The 22,917-nt window shown below is 33.6% G+C and overlaps 4 protein-coding genes and 1 non-coding gene across 6 annotated transcripts; 1 reads left to right on the top strand and 4 right to left on the bottom strand.

Annotated features, from left to right (window-relative positions):
• Window positions 1-618: 618 nt before the first annotated feature.
• LOC112416682 (uncharacterized) lies at window positions 619-1,257 on the bottom strand. The gene is made up of 2 exons (XM_024771000.1): window positions 1,144-1,257; window positions 619-987 (listed from the first exon to the last, which is right to left on the bottom strand). Exons 1-2 carry the CDS (start codon window positions 1,255-1,257, stop codon window positions 619-621), a joined length of 483 nt encoding a protein of 160 aa, XP_024626768.1.
• A 268-nt stretch (window positions 1,258-1,525) lies between these two features.
• On the top strand, window positions 1,526-3,994 carry LOC11433192 (uncharacterized). Its single transcript, XM_003623903.4, has 3 exons — window positions 1,526-1,759; window positions 3,139-3,193; window positions 3,491-3,994. Exons 1-3 carry the CDS (start codon window positions 1,595-1,597, stop codon window positions 3,760-3,762), a joined length of 492 nt encoding a protein of 163 aa, XP_003623951.1. The 5' UTR covers window positions 1,526-1,594; the 3' UTR covers window positions 3,763-3,994.
• A 939-nt stretch (window positions 3,995-4,933) lies between these two features.
• Window positions 4,934-5,007, bottom strand: TRNAV-CAC (transfer RNA valine (anticodon CAC)). The gene has a single exon. It is a non-coding gene; the product is annotated as a tRNA-Val (tRNA).
• Window positions 5,008-6,234: 1,227 nt separating this feature from the next.
• On the bottom strand, window positions 6,235-12,985 carry LOC25498897 (acyl-CoA thioesterase 2). The gene is made up of 17 exons (XM_013593879.3): window positions 12,821-12,985; window positions 12,595-12,687; window positions 12,172-12,239; window positions 11,448-11,529; window positions 10,724-10,770; window positions 10,491-10,616; window positions 10,263-10,340; window positions 10,093-10,180; window positions 9,168-9,280; window positions 8,528-8,590; window positions 8,388-8,443; window positions 8,151-8,255; window positions 7,875-7,931; window positions 7,205-7,306; window positions 7,022-7,070; window positions 6,706-6,774; window positions 6,235-6,556 (listed from the first exon to the last, which is right to left on the bottom strand). The coding sequence occupies exons 1-17, from the start codon at window positions 12,834-12,836 to the stop codon at window positions 6,479-6,481; spliced, it is 1,290 nt and encodes a 429-aa protein (XP_013449333.1). The 5' UTR covers window positions 12,837-12,985; the 3' UTR covers window positions 6,235-6,478.
• Window positions 12,986-14,311: 1,326 nt separating this feature from the next.
• On the bottom strand, window positions 14,312-21,995 carry LOC25498898 (beta-amylase 7). Of its 2 annotated transcripts, XM_013593880.3 has the most exons (11): window positions 21,697-21,994; window positions 20,464-21,114; window positions 19,746-20,030; window positions 18,902-18,979; window positions 18,473-18,676; window positions 18,190-18,384; window positions 17,668-17,832; window positions 16,837-17,097; window positions 15,466-15,684; window positions 15,055-15,274; window positions 14,312-14,621 (listed from the first exon to the last, which is right to left on the bottom strand). In XM_013593880.3, the coding sequence occupies exons 2-11, from the start codon at window positions 20,914-20,916 to the stop codon at window positions 14,593-14,595; spliced, it is 2,109 nt and encodes a 702-aa protein (XP_013449334.1). In that variant the 5' UTR covers window positions 20,917-21,114; window positions 21,697-21,994; the 3' UTR covers window positions 14,312-14,592. The 2 variants fall into 2 exon arrangements, with proteins under 2 accessions (XP_013449334.1, XP_039684084.1); XM_039828150.1 differs by lacking the exon at window positions 18,902-18,979 and having other exon boundaries at window positions 21,697-21,995.
• Window positions 21,996-22,917: the final 922 nt, after the last annotated feature.

The following is a 22,917-nucleotide window of genomic DNA, read 5'->3' on the forward strand; positions in this document are numbered from 1 at the left end:
TCTTCACCTTGATTAGCTTCCTTGAGTCTCTTCGCTGTAACAACTTGTTGATACAACAATACACCTTTGTAAACAATCCCTTATGCGCATTTTCGAATCTTTTGACTAAAACTTTTGGTAGTTTTTTTCAATTCAAAATAACTGAATTTGGATGAACTATTATCTAGTGATGTGATTTGGACGAACTTGCTCTTTCAGAGACGAAATTGGCAAAGAGGAAGAAGATGAAAACAACAAGGGTTTTTAATTTTAAATTTGGTCAGTTCATGAATTTTATTTTTATTTTGGTATAAGAGAGGGCAAAGCTCAACAAAAACAAAACTAACAAGCTAATCGAACATTCCTAGGCATGCAAGCCCAGGATAAATCATCAAAAAAGATTCTTTGGACCTCACTAGGAGGAGACTCCAACACAAGAAAATTAAAGTGATCTGTAGAAATGCTTAAATTAGCGAGTCAATCAACACTCCTTTTTTCTTTCACGCCAAGTATGGTTGAGTTGAACATTCCAACTCATCTTCAATAGCTTCTGGATCCGGTGAAGTAAAACAGAAATATTTCCATTGAACTTGAAATTATCAGAAATCATGTCGATCAAAATCTTTGAATCACTTTCCACTACAAGATAAGAGTCATGTTCCCTCCAAGCCATGTCCAAACCCAAATATAGCCCCACATCTCAGCATGCAAGGCATCACAAGCTCTAATCTTCTTAGTGTAGCATTTGACCCATCTACCGTCTAAATCACGAAAAAGGCCGCCACATCCAAAAATAATCCCCATATTCTTGCAAGCACCATCACTATTGAGCTTGATCCAACCTTCATGAGACCGCTTCCAACCTATATAGATAATTTCCTTCAACTTTGGACCAATATGAAAATGCTCCAAATTACAGTCTTCAATATCTTGGACAAATCTTCCAATTAAAGAAATTGGGTTGTTCGGCCTAATAAAACCAACTTCAAAAATATTTTTATTCTTCCACTTGCACATGTACCAACACATCGTCATGAAAGTTAACTTCCAACTTAAAGTGTTCATCCTAATGTCTTTCTTGTTGAGGTTATTGAAGAACCAATCCCTGTAATTGAAAGAAAAACAATTAGTTATAAAATTAGAAGGAACGGTGTAAATCCATACCTGAGTAGCGTGGATGCAATCACGAAGCACATGAAGAACAGTTTCATCTTCATTTCCACAACACAGGCAAGTAGGAGAGATTCCACCACCCCATAATGGTTTGGATGAGTTCATGATTTTTAATTACGTCCTTATATAACTTTTTGTTTTTGATCTATGTAATCTCGATTCAATTCATTTAAAATGATATATAAGTCACATTTGCCACGTCAAACAACATCACATCAACCACATTTAGACACATCAACGTTTTTTTTAACAATGTTAACAAGAGGGACGAAAATCAAAACGTTATCAATTTACATGTTTGTTTTAAAATAAAAAATAAAAATACATGGAAGGAAAACAAAACAAAAAAAGAAAAAGTGAAAAGCTTTACATATTCCTAAAAAAAAACTCTAACATCACCGTTAAGAAAAAGGTAACAGCATTTCATTTGATTTCACCATCCATGGAAGGACCAAAAGCACATGTACCTGTAGCTCCTGCCGCAACTCAACAAACTCTTCAAACTCCTTCAACCAAGAAGAGACCATTCGAATCTGATTCCAATTCCACTTCCAATTACATCAAAATCCGTGCTCTAGTTCGTGACCTTCGTCCCCAGTTCATCCAGGTACATACTACTACCCCCATTTTCCCTAAATCTTCTCAAAATCTTATCTTTTTCATGAAATATTAATATGGTTGTTGTTTTCTTATCTGGGTTTCACTTGTTTACTGTTTTATTTGATTTTAAGTATATGTTGCTGGAAAAAATTTGAGTTTATACTCTTTTTAGGGTTTTGAATTCTTTCATTTTTGAATAATTTAGAGCTGAATTTGTGTGTGAAAGTTTCTAGCTTGATGTTATTTGGATTATTTTTTACTCTTTTTGTCCATAGTAGAGTGTTATTCATATCAAGTTTTATGTATATGGTTACCAATGTTAGGGATTTGATTATAGCTTTAGGAGATTTTCATTGGTTTTCAATAATACGTAGTTAGGACAAGTATATTTGGGGGTAAACTAAGTTCTGGACCTAGTAAGATTGTTAGGTTTTTCAAATTTCGGTATCTTATATCTTGAATTTACTTGGAGTGTTCTATCGTTTTATGTATCGGCATTGTGAGTGTGTTAACCCAAAAATGAGTACTATGGGTAAAAGAATGATTGGGTGATTGGTTGAGTAGCAATCTAGTGACAGAATGCCTGGGGTTTTCGCACGCAACGCTTTTCAGCGACATCCCAACCACAGCCTGAGGTTTTCCAGCCTATGTAATTAGTTGCGGATTGGAATCATTGCAGATGGCACCTAAAACGCTATTGCCTATTGGGGTGAAGTGGGTGGCGGTATGGCAGCTAGCCGAGGGAAACAATTCAAGCAATTTACAGTAGCATTCAATCACTTGGATAACTCGTTCATGTAACCCATCCCTTTATTTTCTTCATCAATGATTACCACTTGTACTTATTTGCTAAATATACCCTGTGCTTTGGAGGATCTAGGTCCTTCTTAGGAACATGGCATGTAGAAATTTGTTAATATATAACTTATGAAATTTGAGTAATTTGTTAGGATAAAGGATGAAGTTTTCAAGGAGATGGGCAGTGTCCGTGGTTTTTCTACAAAAATTTGCTGGTTTTAAGTACTTTTTTTTATTGTAGCAAGCACATGCTTCTCTTACGAGGATGCATCATTGACTTTAATTATGATAAAATCTTGAAACCTTTGTTGTACCATTATGCATTGAATGTTTGTTGTACTGGATTGCTATGTACACATCAAGTAGTCTCTTTTCTACGATCCAAGTAAGGTGTTGCAAACTCTTAAGTGTTTTTCTATGATCATGTTTTCTTTGAAGCTGATATGAACATGTATTGAACTATCGAAGGATGTCCGTAATAGTTAAGATTGACTGATAATCTCATTCCCTTTATCTTAATTCATAGAATGCCTGTTTTTGCTCTAAATACTATACCAAGTTCCTAATGATTTCTGTTTTATCTTGAAGGTTCTCCAAACTCCTGACTACAAAAATTGCAGTGCATCAATTGAAATTCGAGACAGTAAGTTGACCAAATTATCATATCATAATTCAAATGGCATACATCAGTTATACTTCTAACATTGAAAGCAGCATTAAATTTATGTCTGTTTATATTTCACTTTGTCCACTGAATAAACGGGGAGTTGGATATGTTATACTGAATGGCGTGTAACTTGAACCATGTTCCTGACCTGTTGATTACATCATGTCCATGTCTAAGATTTCTTATACTTTCTGATTGGGTTCGCTTAAACGATTTTTATTTTTGTGGTTGGTTGAATTGTAATACGCTTTTGACTTGAACTTGTAATTGCAGAGCTGAAAATTGTGCTGAAGTTATACAATGATATGAAAGCAGATGTAGTTTCACTAGCGAAGCAGCAGCCTCCACGTTTCAAGTCTCCGGAGCAAACTCAAGTAGAGAAAACTTTTGCTCGACCACCTGTGGTGGAAGACAGGCAGGCACTAGGGACACATGTTGTTGGAGGATCAGCTTTTGGCTGGAATTTCATCACTTTTCCAGCCATGGATTCTGTCTATTATGGTAGGACGAAGGAACAATTTCGGTCAGGAAAAATGACAGAGTAATCCTTTGGTGTCATGGCACCGCAATCAAGGTCTTACAACATGCGCAACCCGTCCATTTGAAAACTTGTTCATTCAAACAAAAGTATAGTGTATCAGTTTCCATACAAAAAATATTAAATTAAATTCAGCAAGACACTAGGCACATTTTTGGTTATATTTTTACTAGTAGTTGGACTTCATCTGGAAAGCAAATCATGTTTTTTCATTAAAATTTTACTGAAAAAAAGGATAATTTTTTTTTTGTTGCATATTATGCAAGTTATGTTGCTTTTTTACCATGAACTCCTATTACTCCTAGAGATAGATAATGTTGAATCTACACTCCATTCATAAAAGAGATAATCTGACAATAGTCATTTCAAAATCTGGACCTTATATGTTCCACTACCACCACAATCACTCACCCTATTTGAAAAGATTCAAGCATTTCTTATATCCCAAATTGCTCACAACGAATGTCTGATTAATGATAAACCTTGTTGAACCTTGCCTTATGGATTGTAGGCAAGGGAAGATCATAGGACTAAGGCATGAGGGTGTGCACCTGCATATCTTGGAACTTCTAAAATACACATATATCCTTATATTTTTTGCACTTTACACGCATTATTTGTTTTTGCACTCCAAACTTAAAGGCTCAAAACAATTTCAGTACACTCATTTTCAGATTGCAAATTTCTCACTACACTTCTTTGTTCTCTATTAAAACCTAAAATCTCTCAACTCAAACACTTCACCATGCCAGACCCTAAAACTCGTTGACGGCAAGCTCTTAGGCGCCTCCACTACCTTTCTTATAACCTCCCTCCTTCCCTCTCTTTGGTGCAACCCCCCTCTCATTTCTTTTGCAGATATAAAAATTGGCACGGACTTATGTTAAGGTTGGTTTTCGACACATACAATTCAATCTAACTCGTCCTTTATAAATTCGTAATCAACACCTAATTATATTATTTTTCTTAGGTGTTATTTTTAACTTTTTTTAACCCAAAAGTAAATATGTACTTATCCCAAAAATATTTGTGTTGGACTAAATCGATTAGAGTGAGGAATTATATGGGTGCATCTTGCAGTTGAGAAAAATAATGTACATAATTTTGATTGTTATTTTAAAGTAGCTAAAAGAGTGACAGACTTAACAGGCATGATAAAATGAAAAACATTTCAAATATGTCTGAGCCCAGGTTCGAACTGGGGACCTCTAGTGTGTGAGACTAGCGTGATAACCAACTACACCACCCAGACAATTGATATTGACTTGATCGTTATTTTGATATATAACTAGATATTAAATAAAGGAAGTTGTAGCGGAATCTGATAATCAGATATTCAATCAGGAAAATAATTCATTTTGTTTTCATTAGAGTAGACACTATTATCTTTTTTAATGTAAGTTTATATTCAGATTGATGGTTAGTTTGTCAAAACCGCAACGATAACATGATTTTATTGAAACTTTAATGTGTAATTTTTGTTAAAGTTAAGGTGGTTCATTATGATTTTGTCAATCTCACCATACTATAAACATGCACTAACTAGCAAAATATCTTTAGTGTATATGAACCTTTCTCTTTCACCAAGTAGGGTGCGTCTTCATTTGATGTAAAAATAACAAATCAATTTTGAGAATGGGAAGTGATTAATAAATCATGTATTGCTAAAACACTTTGTAGAATATAAAATTAGCCAACTAAGTTGGTGTATCGTGTGATCATGTATTTCCAACCGTGTGCCGTATATCAAATTTTGTCAAAAAAACAATATATCATATATAAATCAAATTAGTAAAAAAAATCACGTGTATCAAATTTCATATAATTTGAACACTTATCAAAAGAATACAATTGAAATCAGCTCTATTGCTCAACAGCAACAAAAAAAAAATGAACGACTCCATTTATTTTATATTTTTTTTGAAGGAATTGACGACTCTTGGACCAAGTTTTTAAATTATTTGCTCCAAAAAAAAAAAGTTTTAAATTATTTTTTAAAATAAACTCCACTAATGAGTTATGATTCTCGTCATTTAATGAACACTTTCATTGTGTCTATCTATTTATTGTTTTTTTTGAAGAAAAATAGAAATGTTTTTGTTACAATAGAAATGAAGAATTTGAAGAAAAAAAAGAGGCAGTGCATCTCTCTCTTCCTCATGCTATACAATGAAGGTTTTTGTTACTAGTAGGTAAATCAGTATTTAAGGAAACATGTTTACATGACTTCTCCATTACCTTCATTAAGTTTAAAAAATACACCTCATTTGAAGATGTCACCTAATTTTTATTTTTTTTTAAATGTACAAAGTTATGGCCAACATTTTAATTTGTCCAATATGCAAAAATCATTATTTTTCGATGTAAAAGCATTATATCAAATGATAAAAAATAAACACAGGTTCATATCTAGTTTTTTAATTACAACTACTAACGACTACATCCATAAAGAGTCTAACTAGTAACTAGATATCATCAATTTACAATAATCACACTTCATTCAATTAGTTTTGTTTTAACTTATACAAATACAATATATATTGGTCAAAAAAGAAACTTATACGTACGGGTTTTGTTTGGCAAATTTGTATAACCCATGATTGAATTGGTAATCAAACTTTTTATATAAGACCTGCATGAAAAGATAACTATAAAGAAAATCACATGTCATGTGAAATTTTCAGTTGATCAAAACTTAAGAGTCTATATTTTTTGACATAATTTCACAACTTAGAGTTGGTAGCTGATCTTTTGGGAATCTCCTTCCTCGCGAGGCCTTCTTGAACCAATGAAACAAGAAGCTGCAAGTCAACAATGGAAAAACTTAAACAAGCTGAACCAGAGAAAAGAAAGGGGTCTTATGCTACAAAGTATAGAACACAAAGTCCTTTGAAAATTGCTCTATGCCGAGAAATATAGAGGTGATAGATGAAGTGATGTAATCCTTTACCTCTCCCTTCTGATTGAACATTCGGCCTGTAACATAGCCGCGTGCATTAAAGGCAGTAGGACTAAAGATCTGTAGAACAATTTGTTGAAGGTATTAACAACTTTACAACACACACTCAAACACAATTTTGTGAAAATACTTCAAATTTAGGAAAAGCCAACCACATGACTAGTTAATTGATATTCAAAATGTGGTCAAGGAGTAATCATTTATTGACTTCATAATCAACTTGGATAGTTTAATTGTTCCCTAAAAAGCTTTTTACCAAGAATTTTGTTGTATGTTGAAATTTTTCCAAATAATGAAAAACACTCACCACAAATAGTATCCAGTCATCAGCTCTATAAGGTCTGTGAAACCACATGCTGGAATAAAATAAAAATAGAAACATCAAACAATAAGCTAGAAAGCTTGAAAACTTTCTAGGCATGCCTCACATGGTATTATTTTAATATATAATTAACCTATTGTACAACCAAAAGGACTGTGTGATACTTACGAGTGGTCTAAACTCACTGCACGCGTCTTTAAGCCCACCCGACGATGGGGATTCACACTTATTTGAAGAAATATTAGATCAGAAGCAAATGCTGCCACACACCTACAATGCAAACCAAACACACACATTATTTGATATATGACCATTGATAAACCAATTGTTTAAACTTTTTGGATGGTTGGTCTGGATGTGTATTAGAGTCACTTGTCCAAGTGGTTATAACTTAGTATGATCCTTGCCTCCACCATTCCTTTATGTAAGAGTTGAATTTCAGCAAAGCAAAATGAGCCTATGTATTGGTAAACCATAAGCTCAAAGGTTCTTGCTAAGAGAACTTGTTCGATACAAAACCAGTATACATATTCGCCTAATAACTCGCAACTAATATTTTTGGAATTTGGTTCTCAACATAGTTTCCACTTAGATGCATTTGTATGTACAACAAAATCAAAATTTCCCCAATCTCTATTTCCATAAATTCTTCAATCAAGTTCTTTCTCATAACAAAAGTTTTCCATGACAACAAATTTTAACATAAACGCACCACTTTCAAGCACAAGGCTCCTAGTTTAGTACATCAGTAAAAGCCGTCCCTTTCATGCATTTGCCGATTTCACTTCACTAAACCATTTGAAACCAGTTTATCTTACATTAAAGAAAAGATATTTACCTATGCAAGGCCGGATCATCTGACAATTTTCCCTTTGCTCTAAACCAGTACCTCAAACTGCATTAAAATTTTAAGTTTTCGATAACGTGTAATACCAATAAGAATCCAAGATATTGAGGCTATGTGAAAATGATTTGAAGAGAAAAGAAGGCAAAGGATTGCTGTATTCCTAAAGGTACATTGATCCTTTCCTTTCTTCTCCTTCCAAATCTTCCATCAAAAATAGCATAAAATACTGGTATGTAAGCTAAAATTGGGGGAGAGCACCCGGCTAACCTAGGAGGAGACTTGGTCTGATTTGTTGCAGGTCTAGGTTCACAGAAGCGTATCTCTATGGGCCAGGGAATGAACTCAGCTGCAGCAACTTTGGCCCGGTAAGTTCTGAAACAACCAATTTGTAAATATGTCAAAGAAAATCATCATGTAGACACACAACCTAGTCTGGAATTGATTTAAACAAAAAATATTGAAAACCATTGCATCAAGCAAGACATGCAGGATAATAAATCTTACCTTGGAAGACGAGGGTCAGTAAGACGTTGCTCTCGTAACTCTTCCATTGATACAAGCTATAACAAAGACCAAAATCTATTAGTCCAAATTTCCCAGTAGCATTTGGCCTTTCTTTTATCGAATAAAACTTTGTTACTTGCCTCATCTGGGGTAGGGACAGATGGCATAGACACTTCCTGGTGTTGAAACCCTAATTCTTCTTTCTGAAGAATTAAGATAAAAAAAATTGAATGTACCTCAAATGTAAAGTAGAATTTCTCAACTAGTATTTAGAGCATATATGCTAAAAGAACACGTACCAACCAAAATGAAAACAGCTAAAGACAAAGCTACATCAACCATGTTATATTTTGTAATCATGAAAAAGTGATACTGGAACTAAACCGAGTCATAGCCCACTAGATGGGGTTGATAACAGATCATACGACGCCATTTAATAACTGCAATATTAATTTAAAGATTACTGCTTATTCTTAATGCTAAAATTTCCTGTTATTATACTATATTCATTTAATAATGATAAAAAATGAAGGTTGGCTCGTGGTTGCGGTGGAGGAGTTTAGCAGTGAAGTGATAAGGAGGTTGAGGGTTCTATATTCACACCCACAAATAACACTAACATATACTAATATTTGTCATTCCAAAAGAAGAAGAAAATAATAAAAAAATGCATATATGAATAAAAAAAAAGTGCATAACTTGACCTGACCCGCAGCTAAACAAATAAATAAAAATGACTGAAAATTTATCGAACTCCACGTCACAAAGAATGAGGATTACCTGGAATGAAGCGAGCAAAGTGAATATGATGTTTCCCTTTTGAATTGCATCCACTTTCCTCGTGGCAAAACTCTTCCCATCACGCAGACGCTTAACTTTATATAGAATTGGTACTGGAATAGGAAAGTGCACACAATATATAACATTTCACTATTATAAACAAACAAATGAATTAGCAGTACTCATAACACACATAGTATGTGAATGACGATACTGAATTGCAAATGTTTAATTTTCTATTATAAGGAAAATGTTGCTTTATTTACTTAAACATGATCGGGGTCATCTTAAAAGATAGAACCTCTATTAGAAGAAACTACTACATAAAGTCAACATAAAACTTATAATTTCACAGTCCAATGGATTTGAGAATGAGAGACAGAGATCATTAATCATCCATCAATAAAAAGAATTCAACCAATTCAATTCATGTATTCTTATTTTTACCATTGGATGGGCTGGATTATTTTACCACGCCTGCCTTTAGATGGTTAGATAGAATATGATCTATAAGTCAATCAGCTGTTTGGTTCAAACCTTCTTTCAAAATTTGTTTCTCCAGGACTATCTATTGATTTTTCTGGCCTCTCAGTGCCATTTACGCAAAATATGAACAGTTGAAACTATTCTACCAAAACAAATATGCACAACAGTAAAGAGAAGCCGGTGATGAAAATTGAGAAGTCAGGAGTGGATTTGTCAATAACAAAAAATTTAAACTGCCAACTAATAATAAAATTACAGCCGTTTGCAAACGTAATTTATAAATAAAATACAAAAACACTTGCTTATACAAAGCAATTTAACAGATGGATGGAGAAGAGAGAATTGGATCTTTAAAGCAAGGAGAAGAAATGGGCAAAAAACAGAAAAGGGAGTTAAATCAGAGCACTGTCATCAAGGATTGGTGATTAAACATGCTTACTGTTAAAATCCCCTGCGAGAAGGAAATACACATGCAAGCTATGGACAACTTTTTGACAATCAACAGACTTTGATGCCGCAGCCAATGCCTGGGGATTACACATTATCTCATATAAGAAGTCTACCCTTAGAAAGGGCTATATAAAGAAGATAAGTAATTTTATCATATACCTGTCCAACTAACTGTCCTCCAAACACCTTCCCAAATTTTGGAGCATCTGGAGGGGTTATTCCTTGAAAAATATCTACCTTCCAAAGAGAAAGAGCGGAAAGAAATAAGGCTTAATTATAGAAACTTTAACGTTTTACTACTTGTTATCAAAGATAAACAAGGACAATAATTTTTCCTTCTCTAGTAACATATATCAATTATAATGTATCATGTGTGTTAATGAGTACCTCTATTGGTTCCAAATGCAATATATGCTCTACAGGTGAGCATGTGTCAATAGATTTTTCGGCACTCCATATAGACTTTGGTTGCAACAGTGCCGAGTGCTCAAGGGGAAGAACTAGACAGGATAGCTGCCACAGCAAAAAAAAAGTTGCTACAGGATTGAAAAAACATTTTATTTACAATTATATCATACTGATATTGGAAGGCAGTAGGACAATAAAACAAAAAGGGGAACCTTAGTCAGAGCTACGACATCAGCATGGTGAACTGCATTTGATAAACCTGCAAGTCGCAAGTTCACATTAGTCTTCTGTAATTATATTTATTAAGCAATTTAAGTTAATATGTCCCATGCATTTGATGTAACAAGGAAACTCTAAACAAAAAGCTCATTCACAAAAAAAATCAAACAAAACCTAGGCGTCGCCAATGAAACCTCATTTGTTGTATGCCTTCAGAAATTTTAACTAATTTCCATATTTCTAGTGCAGAATATTGTTGAAATTTGAAAATAGAGGCACGGGTATTTTAAACTACTTTCTCTTTTGTATAATAATGTGTCAAAATATTAAGTACCAAAACCTATTTATACTAGTAATAGACTTCTGACACTAATTAAATAAGGGAACATGTTCCACAATATTACGAAATTAAGAGGCCATATCCTCATGTCTAAAATGTATTTTACCCATACCGTACCTCATATTGTGTCCTTGTATTCTAGATCCTAACATTTTCTCTCAAGCTAAAGTTTAGTAATAGTAATCTTTGACCTTACGAGATAGTTTCTAGTTATTCAGTCAAGCCTTCTTCTACTACCCAGAAACATAACATATTCTAACAAAACATAATTAGGAATAACAAAATCACGATGGCAGTAACACCAACAAACAAGCCTGTACAGTTTGAAATGAAGGGAAAACACTTGAAAAATAAAGAGCAGTTTTGAAGGTTATTACCAAAACCAAAATAGTCGTATCTTTTCAGTTGAAACTCTAGATCCTTTTCATCATCAGCAAGACCAGATCCAATAACCTCAGCCTGCAAACCAGGAAACTGAACGTTAAGCGCAAAACTGTAAAATTTTAAAGAATAATATTGCTTAAACAAAATCTTAACACCTCCATTCTCCATCATAATCATTAGAACTCTACACCACTACCGGCAATCTGATGATACATGTACACTACTCCCTCTGGCCTTGGCACTCTAATGATACATGTACACTACTCCCTTCGGCCTTAAATATAAGCAAAAAAAATAAGAAAAGAAAACGCTCCCTCTAATATGAGTTGGAATAAAAGAAGGATTACGCATATAAACCCTCCGGTTCCCAGGGGAAGGGGCCTGGTTACCAGAGTTTGGCCAGGAGGTAAGTAAAGTCTGACCAAGATCAAGAAAGGTAGTTGATCATGTTTGATCTATGCAATCCCAATCAAAAATTAAGTCTATTGTCTAAATTATCCTTCACGACTATAAATGGGGTAATTAGAAATATAATAAGTTAAATTAATAAGTAGTAGTTTAAAGATACTGTCATTAAAAATGAGAAAAGCTGCTAGTTTTTGCTAATATATCATTTCAAAAAATATAAGCTATTTTTGCTTATATTTTAGGCCGGAGGAAACACTTTCAATTGTGAATTCTGAAATATAACATTAAAAAAAAGAAGAGAGAGCATACCTCTCCTTCCCAAATGAAATAAAGACCTTCTCCAGGCTCTCCCTCGCGAACAACATACTCTCCGGGCTCTGCACACAAACCAATTATAAGAATACAATAGTTCATCTTATCAACCATCTCTTCCTATGAATCAATCCAATAAACACAAATATCAAAGATGACTATAACATGTGTCGATACGTGTCTGTCACCAGACATGCCTTTAATCTGATTCAATTTTCAATTTAAACTATAAATTTTCCAAAATACTCTAAACGCAATAACAATAACAATAATAAAAAAAACTACTACGTCATAACCAAACTTTTAGTTCTAATGACAAAAAATCTTGACACATAAATTATTCGTTGCATGAAGTTGAATTAAACAACAAAACGAGGAAAAAAAATAATCAAAATTAAAATCTGATTAGTAATTAATTACCATAGTTTTTGACAATAACAAGTTGAGAAATGTTCCGTAGAGATGATCGAGGAAGCCTCTGAAGCAGAGGAACGCAACCGAGGAACTCGAACACTGCAATAACAGATCAAAATTAAAATCTCAAATGCATAAACGGTTGTAACAGAAATTCAAATGCATAAAAATAAAAAATAAAAAAGTAAAATAAAAATCTCTTGACAGAAAAAATGGACGGTGAGGCTCTCACCTTCTTCCCTCGCCATTAGAGAATGGATTGAAGGATTGTGATGATGAATTTGTAGATATTAACGCCTTTGTTGTTTAAGATCAGTTAAGAAAAAGATAGAGAATTTAATACATCAAAAAGTGAAGTTCATGTATAGTGTCTCAATCCTTACCAAAAAAAAATGAATAGTGCTTCGAATCACTGATTAATGTTTAAAAAAAATGAAATCAGTAAATTAAAAGAGGTAGTCCTCTATTTTTGTGTCACGATTTAGTCCTTTATGTTATAAAATGATAATATCTTATCATTTTTTATGAGTTTTTTTCAATGAAATTTGATTTTCTAAAATTGTATAATGAAGATTTGCGTTTGTCTATGAGTTTTTTATTTGGAATTTTTGATTATTTTTTTCATGGAAAAGGATAACTACGTTGTTATTTTATAACAAAAAAGGGCTAAATGGTGGCAAAAATAAATAAATGACGAAAGTATTATCTAAATTAAGTTAAAGGACTAATTGTGTAATTTTGCCTAAAAACAAATTATTTTTTTAACTTATTAACAGAGAATTTAATTTATAGTATCCAATATTTTTTATTTGTGAAAATTTGTGTGCACCGACTGTGTATTTTATATGTTTTTATAAATATATTCTATATGAAATATAGATTGATTTTGGTTTATATAAAATACATAATAAAAAAAAATCAGTAATATGGGTTGATTGTGTTTTTTATAAAATATTTTTTAGATTTCACCTTGTAATATTAGATTCTTCTTTTTAGTCTCAATTCTTCTAAATAATGATTTTTAATAAGAAAATAATTTTTAAACAACCATTTTGGGAGAATCAATCATTTTAGATTTTCTTATAATTTGTTGCTCATATTTATTTTGGTGTCAATATTTACACGGTTTTGTATATTTTTTTCATCGTAAAAATTATCGAAAAATGGTTGTTCAAATAACATACATATTTTGTTAACATATATCAATTGATGACCACATCTACTCACAAGTTGTATTTTATTTCCCCTAAAAAAAAAGAAAAAAAGAGTTGTATTTTATTTCTTGTATATTGTCAAATATGATGTTTGACTCTTGTGTAACACACCTATTTTATTTTGAAACATCAATAATATGCCGGATTAGATTGACACCTCCCTACAATTTTAAGGATTAATTTAGATATTTACTCCTTAAAGGCGGTAACTGATTGTGCACGATGTTTACCTTTTAAATAAGGGTCTTGTTAACCATTTCCCTTTAAATAAATATTTTATGATTAATGCTAATATGATTTTGATCAGCGCTATTCGAGTGTTATTCCAAACTTGTGCTGGAACTGCTTATTGTACCATAGAAGTTTAAAACTTCATTAAACTTCGATGTCAGGGGTTTGCATTGTTTTCATAAGATGTATAATGCAAAATTCAATGGCATCCTCTCCATCAAAACAAATCTATGATATGATAATGACAAACTAGTATACTGTTATACTGATGCAAAGTGTAAAACATTTAAAGATTACTGTGTAGTAGCCAAACCCAATAGATGTCACAATTAGTTACAATGTATGGACAAGTTTTACATCCAGAGTCTAATCTGAATAGTTTGATCTCAAAAAAAAAAAAAAAAAAAAAAAAAACCCTATCCTAATCAACTACTTGACTAACAACTGGTATGTACTGTAGCAAATGATAATTCTATTCTCCTAAACTTTATCAGAATAACCCAACCTTTTTGTTGGGGGAACTATAAATACAAACTCCACCAGATTCCTTTTTTGCCTGCTATACCTGAAGATCAAGAACAGCTTCTCCTGCAGTGAAAAAAGACATAATCATGACATCAACCTTAAAACCTTGCAACTGTTAACTGATATTAAAACTCATTTGATACAGTTTTACTTTTAAAGTGATTCCAAATCCAATCAGATAGAAGGTTTGTGCTATGATTAGCTGTAAAAGGTTGGGTACTGAATGTGGAATAATGGGGATTAAAGGACACTCACTATAAGTGGGAGCTAATTATAAAAGTTTAAGTTAAATAAAAAAAGTAGTGAAGTTGTTGAGCTACGCCTATTAGAGAAACTTGGGACTCCATTTTTCTAAATGCACTAGAGTATGGAGTGTTAAGGTCCCAAGTGAGACATGATCATTCCTTCAATCAATTTCAGATAAAGGTCCATAACAGATTTTTTCGCAAGTCAATGAGGCTATAGGTACATTTAATACTTTCTTGCATCAACTTACCATGCATTCTCTTGACAAATCGTTCAAACTCTATGAAGTTTGGTCGTTCCATCAGAAGTGGACTGAGCCTCAGGTATGTAAAGGATGAAAAGTGTCTTCCATCTGGATCATTAATGGGCTTGGTATTATCCAAAACCTTGTTATAGCTAACTCGGTTTAGGCAAGGAAGTGCATTCTCACTGACTACGGGTAGTCCAACATCCCACCCAGCATTCAACACCTGCAATACATACCCACAATGTGTATTTTAGATTATCCAACTTCTATTATATAACTGTATTTGGCACATCCCAAATTTGTCCAAAATAGAACAACAAAGACCAATCTTCTAATAAGTTCTTCCTAGTGTAATTGCTTATGCAAGAAACCAATTAGATAGAAGATAAATTTTAGCAAGGATTCGATACTGACTTGCCAAACTAATCGCTCAGGATCAGCAAATGGCTCTGGAAAGCTCTCGTGTTGATTGAATGTGTGTAGATCAACACAGGCAATGTTTAAGTTAACGCCATTTCTCTTTAACATTGCTGTAATTGCAGCATAGCCATCACGATTGCATGGATTATAATATCCGGAAGTTAATTCAGCAGCATGACTAGCAGTCTTGTACCACCAATAAATACCTGATACCTGTATATAATAAATTAAAATATATCAAACAGACTGCACAACAGCATAAAGCCACAACACACCCGCAAAGACTAAAAATGATGTACCTACAAATTGATAACTCCTAGTCAAATGGGACAAGCTTTAATTTTACATTTTTCCTATGTTTCTCAGTTTTGAGCAGAAAATGTTGATCTTTCTCGGTTGTTGTGGATGAAAATGTATTACTCAGATATATCAGTCTATTAAAGATACTTCCCAGGTCATGCTAAACAACTCACTTTGAAGAACTCAAGTCAAATCTTTTACATTGAGGGAAAGTAATCGTTAAGAACAAATCATTCATAAGTTTATGAGTTTTCTTTTTGTGAATATTATCGAGAAAATATGTAAAGATATTTTGACCTAACAAATGTATTCCTAGAAATTATTTTCTAGCACCAAGCTAGTTTTGTGCAACAAATGATGCTTAACAGCATTAAAATTAATAGTCCAAGTGGAGGACCCCATCAATTAGAAACTTCTGATGGTACGAAAAATTGTTAAGGGTTTACAAGAACAAACAACAATAACAACCAATCCGTATCCCATCAAATGACGTCATAAAGCTCTATCATGATGTCATATTTGTATCCAAACCATTGAGTTCTAGGTCTTTCTGATAGTTTCTCGTACAGTTTTTCTTGGTCTTCCTCTGCCTCTAGCAATTGGCCTATCCTCCATCTAATATACTCCATCCGGTCACATATATAAGCAAAAAACAACTTTTTAGATTCATTAAACAACTAATGCATTTGGTCTATATATAGGTCAGATACATTAGTTATTCAATGAACCTAAAAAGTTGTTTTTGCTTATAAATATGACCGGAGGGAGTACTTTCCTTACTGCGGAATCTATAGGTCACCTCCCCACATGTACAAACCACATAAATCGAGATTCAACCATCTTTTCTACAATAGGTGCTACGCTAACTATATATATCTCCCTCTCTATAATGATATCATTCATAAACACCAGCTACTAAAGCCCTAATCAACTACTAAAGCTCCAATCAAATAGGTGGAATCAGCAAATACTCATTAAGCATATGACGCGGAAAATAATTCAAGAAGCTTTTTTTTTTAACAGATTAAAAAATTATCTTCACATTACCATTTTTTGTTATCCTACCTTTGCAGCAATGCAGGATCCCTCAAAAGCTAATTTTGCCATCGAAAGTACCCGGTTTCCATGATCAACTAAAGCCTGAGAGTACCAGTTGAGAAAAAACCTGCCATAGAAGCCATCATAATCACCTCCATCGCAAAAGAAACCTGTTTCGTGTGGCTGAGAATTGTAGGTACCCACATTATCTGGCCCTCTAGCCCAAATAGTGTGCCCTCTTTCTTCTGCTGCTTTCCTAAGACTTTTCAACATATACTGATCATAGCACTGCACAAAGGTGAGAAAGATGATAAGCAAATTGGTTAAGAAGGTATTTGAGCCTCTGAAGTGTATGCATACAGGCAAAAAAAAAAACATCAGTAACTATAAGTGAAGAATAAAAGACAGAGATAGATCCATAGTCTGTGACAATACATGGCAGCAAACAATGAACATTTAACTTACTCATATACACTATCTAACACCAATAAACAAACAAACAATTGTCCCTATATATCTATAGATGTTGAATGAAGAACCCAGTCCTAAACAAAATGCCAATGAAAGCATGTGATAGAAGAAAGAATTAAGGAGGACAAAGAACAAAACAATTAGCTTTTGAGAAAAATGTCCCTGCACAAGGTATTTTAAAAAAAATAAAAAATTTGGGGCTCAGCAGAATGAGGATTTTCTTGGTTAATAAGAATTTACAGAAACCAAGAAATTTGAGTAAAGGAGGCATTCACAATGAAAAATTGAATCCCGAAATTATCAGATTTAGATAACAGCTATAACACTTGAGAAAGCAACAAAAAAAATTATATTTTCATAAAATCCTATATTGAAGAAAATAATTACCTGGAACTCACCAATACCAGGATATCTCCAACCATGCTTTACAGGACAAGATGGGTATCTTAGCTCTCCACATGGACCTAGTCCAACTTCAATCATGGAGATGAAGCCATCCTCAAAATACTCATTAAACTCTATCCGGAAACTTCTCATGAAATCAAAATAAACCTAAAAAAAATACAACACACAAATTGCATGCCTTAATTTTATTGGTATAAGAGGAAACCATGTCTCCTGTCAGATCCTTGAAAAACATTTGATAAATGATCCAAATGGATTCATTGAGAGGAATGGTGATTTAAGACTAACACCATAATATGTATAAAGGATGGATTAAAGCCTTCACCATCATGATTTAATTCAAGCTCGGTTTACAGATGTCTACACTATGGCTTTTCATTAAGCATAGGCGAAAATCCATTTCTTTCTAATAGCTTTCAATTGTAAATTGTAACAACAACAACAACAGTTGTTAATAACAACAGCAGCGACAAAACAAACAAAAATAGTTGACGTCGTTATTACCTCCACGGCAGTCCGACCTCTCAAAACACGTTCCTTATCTATTCCCCAGGAAAGACATTCAGGGTTGTGTCTTCCCTCTCTATCAGTGAAAAAAATATCTGGATTGCTCCTACCAATTTCCGCAACCCAATGGGGTAATGGAATACAAACATCATCACCAAAATTGCCTCCACATTCGTGAAAAGACATGACAACCTACCCAAATGTATACGAGACAATCCACATTAAAAGCCAGACTGAATCTGTAAGAGAGCAACCCATTAAAGTAGCTTATAAAACTCACCTGCAACTTAAGCTTAAGCTCACGCACCATTTGAAAGAGTCTTTTGTAACCATTCCAATTATACTCTTGAGGAGCATGTGCCTCCACTATTCCCCACCAGCAGTCAACCATAACACCATCAACATTTGCTGATTTCAATACCCTCAGCTGCTTTAGTATACCATCCGGATCAACAAGCTCACATTTAATATTGATCACCCCCAACTGTCAACAATATAGATAAAATATGGTATATAATGTTAATCGACATGTATAGGTGATTTCCAACTAGATAACTATTAGGTTCACTTAACAATCATATAAAGAAAATCCAAAATATATATCGAGAACATCAACATGTTAAGCACCAATACTTACTACGAGTGATTTAAGAAACCAAGAAACAGGACTTGATAGAAAATGAAAAATAAGAGTAAAATCATAGCTTACCGGTAGCATCACATAAACAGGAACATATGGGCTCCCGGCAAAATCACGTTCTGGTAATCTGGGGGTAATGTCAGCAGTCTGTAAAGGATAAAAAGATGTAAACAATGCCAAGAGACTTACCTTCTAAAGGAACCATATTGAAATTATATGCAAACTAAAAAGGAAGAATATCCCCTTTTGGATAATCATTCATCTTGGGATATCATTTCAAATTTTCTTAACTATAGGGACTGATTTTTACTGATAAAAACAGTGGTGATTAGCCCTTACGAGAACAGAAAATAGAGAAAATAAGAGATAAATCTAGAGTTAAAAAAGCACAGAACCTCCTCTAGCTTAAAGCCCTTCAACTTTTTCCTCTAAATTCAAGCCTACCATGCACTATCTATCCTTCCCTCCGATATTCTCCTTCTCCCCAAATGAGTTCGCCTTGGTCGTCACCAGCTCGGGATACATTATGCTTAAACAACATAAACTTTCCCTTAAATTTATATGATGTACCCCTCACGAACCTTAACCATGTGTTTATCCTTTTAAATGTGTCTATCAAATTTGGCGGATCAAGACGAAAAAAATATAAAAGAGATCAAGAGGGTCACAATGACAGTCCATATAAAATCCACAAAGCAAGTAAGATGCTATATTTTCAATACACAATTTACTCATTAAAGGTCAATTTAACATGTTCTGCTTCTAAAATAAATGAGCAAAATTTTGATATTTATTTGGAAAGAAATACTAATGTATCCACTAGATCATTCCATCACCATATCACCACAGAAACCATAAAAACATTTTATTTCTAAAAGAGATCAAGAAGAGGCCAATCAGCTCCATTAAATACCTGCTTCTCATTAATGGTATCTATTGAACCACCAATCAAGGGAGGATTGTCTCTTTGCGCTTCCCCATCCCCCACCATAGATGTTTGAGATCGGGAAGTTGAGGACAGATCATATGGAGATGGAGATGGTATGAAAACATCTTTCATTGGACATGCGTTATACTCTAAAGGGCTCCCATAGCCAGAAGCAACTCCCTTGAGGGAAACAGATGGAGGCTGTTGAGAAGGCACATGGGATGATGATGAAGTAACAACTGCAGAATTACCACCAGCTGGCATCTGTCCCTGTAAGGTTGATAAGAAAAGGTTCCAATGTGGGAGTTTTTCTGAGATTTATCAGAACTGAAATTCGCAGATAAACAGCGGAAATAAGATTTGCAGATACACAGTGGTAATAAGACATTTAAAATATCAAATAGGTTTGACTTGACTAAGCCAAGAACTAAACTATATAACAAGTTAAAACAAACAAATAATTAATGTCCACACTACATCTAAAATTAAATATTTTCTCAGCAATAGAGCTATCATAAATAAATGTTGATTAGGGCTTTTTGAAGAATAAACAACAGGGCAAAAAAAAGATCAGGCCATAGTTCCTCTTTCCATGGAGAAACAACAAATGACACCAGAAGATGCATACCAAAAGTCACAAAATCTAACTAACATTTAGTTTCAGAATCAGAATGATGCAGTCTAAGTCTTGACAGATAATTACCTGAGATTTTGAAGGAAAAGTAGTTCCGTCTGGAAGAACCACCCATCCAGCTTCCCTTGCTAGAGCAGCAATGACATCATTAATGTCAGCCCTAACTCTAAGATTATAATTGCCATGCCTGCGAAGCCCTGCCAAGATCCTTGCAGTGATAGCCCTCCGGCGCCTCTCTCTTAGCTTTGTTCTCTCTTTCTCTTCTACCGGTCTAGATCTTCGATTACCTCCACCCGGAGTGCCTACTTGCTCTTGAAACTCGTGGTGCTGCTGAAACCTGTTGTCACCGGCTCCAGTTCCCATCCCACTCCCACCATCAATCTCCACCATCCCCGAAACATTTCCATGCTCACCTCCATTTTCGTCATAATCGGCATCCTCATCGTCATCGTCTTTCATACCCATTCCCATTTCTTCATCATCCTCACCCATTCCAACCAGCCTTTGCATATCAGTTGCCATAATCCCAAATCCGAACCCTCAAGAGTATAATTTAATGTATAAATATTGATGTTGTTAAATAGTGAATGTAGTGGCGCAGGCGGAATTTGAACAAACCGCTAATTTCCGCAATCCACAATTGACAACACTGATAAATATCCTACTGATTTTGTAGATTGTCAAACCCATCAAAATTTACCAACAGCCTTCATTTCAAACCTAAAAAATCATGTCCAAATGAATTCCACATGTGAAAATGTACTCTCTCCATAAATTAAATTAAGTTTTCATAGGCAATTTTCTTTTCTAAAAAAAGGAAAATACTAAAGAAGAACACCTTTTAATTAAAATCAGTAAATCAAACATCAATTCAACATAAATAATATTCTCTCTTCCCCTAAGGCTCTGTTTGGCAATGCCAGATTTTAAACTTACAGCTTATAAGCTTATAGGACAAAAAAACACTTGTTTGATTATATTTTTTTCTCATGACCTTATAGCTTATTTTACTAGCTTATAACTTATTTCGATAAGCTAATTCAATTAGCTTATAGCTTAAATCTTATAATTTATCATTTTTTCTTTCAATTCTACATATGTCATCATACTTGAAAAAAATTAAATACTAATTAAACATATTTTTCTATATCATTTCATATTTATAAGAAATATCAAACTGCCAATTTTATCAAACACTACAAATTCAATCAACTAGCTTATCCTTAGCTCATAATTTATTCGCTATAAGCTAGATAGTGATAAAAAAATCGCGTAGATACACAAAAATCAGTACAATAATACCTTCAAGATTGAGATAATGATCAAATCAACGAATTCTCCGTGGATCCGTCGGGCAACGAAATTTCCGGCGAGAGTCACGGAGTCCAAGGATAGATCGGCGGAGAATGAAAGAGATCTAGGAGGATGGAGAGACGAAGAAGTTGACGACGGCTCCGGTGAGTTGACGGCGGCGAGAAAGAGGTGAAGTGTTGCCGGAGCGAGCGTGCGAGTGAAGCATGCGATTCTCACGAGGGTAGGTTCTCGCTCGTGTCGTGTGTGCGGTGACGAGCGTGTTTGAGAATTTGGCACGAACCAAGCGTGCGTGCTATTCACGGACATCGCATGCACGTGCAGATGTGTTTTTTTAAAATAATTATCAAATATCAATTTTAATTTTAATCTTTTTTTTTGTTTTGAGAGAAAAATTTTAATTTTAATCTTTAAATTGTTTCCTATTTTAATTTTGTTTTAAGGTATATAAGATCATCCACAACAGAGCACCTTAAATCGGTGCTTAAATTAATTTCATATGTCCACATCATTCATTTTACCGTAATACTAAGCATTCATTTTCTCCAACCCAGCACTTCAAAAGAAATTATTAAATAGATCCTATAAATAATTTTATATCATTACATTTCAATAAAATTTATTTATTTTATTAAGATTTATTAAATGGGATCCATGAAATATGAAGAGAGAGAGAGGGTGCTTCCATAGCCACCCATATATTATACTCTACAATGAAAAAGCTTATTTAATATGGTGTTAAATAGATGAAACGCCCACCATTGTAGATGGTCTAAGATTCCTTAGTTTAGTCTCTGCTAATGAAATATGAATTTTTTTTTAAAAGATACTACCTCCGGTCACATTTATAAATAATTTTTACTTTTTTAGATTCATTAAATAAGTTATGTATCTAAAACATAATATAGTCTAGATATATTACTTATTTAATGAATCTCAAAAAGCAAAAGTTGCTTATAAATGTGACCGGAGGGAGTAAGAATTAAATGGAAGAATTTCATACTCCCTCCGTCCTAATTTATAAGCAAAAAACACAAATTCACACTCATTAAGAAAATGAAACATAGTAGTTTGAGGTATAATTTTTTGTATTCTTTTTGGAATAAGTTTCATAGAAATATATAAAAACAATTTTTATTGGTTAATGATTATGGAGAGAATAAAAAGGAGAAAAATTGAATGCAATTTATATTTAATTTTACTTCGTAAAAG

The sequence above is a fragment of the Medicago truncatula genome, chromosome 7, assembly GCF_003473485.1.
Source record: "Medicago truncatula cultivar Jemalong A17 chromosome 7, MtrunA17r5.0-ANR, whole genome shotgun sequence".
Lineage (NCBI taxonomy): Eukaryota > Viridiplantae > Streptophyta > Magnoliopsida > Fabales > Fabaceae > Medicago > Medicago truncatula.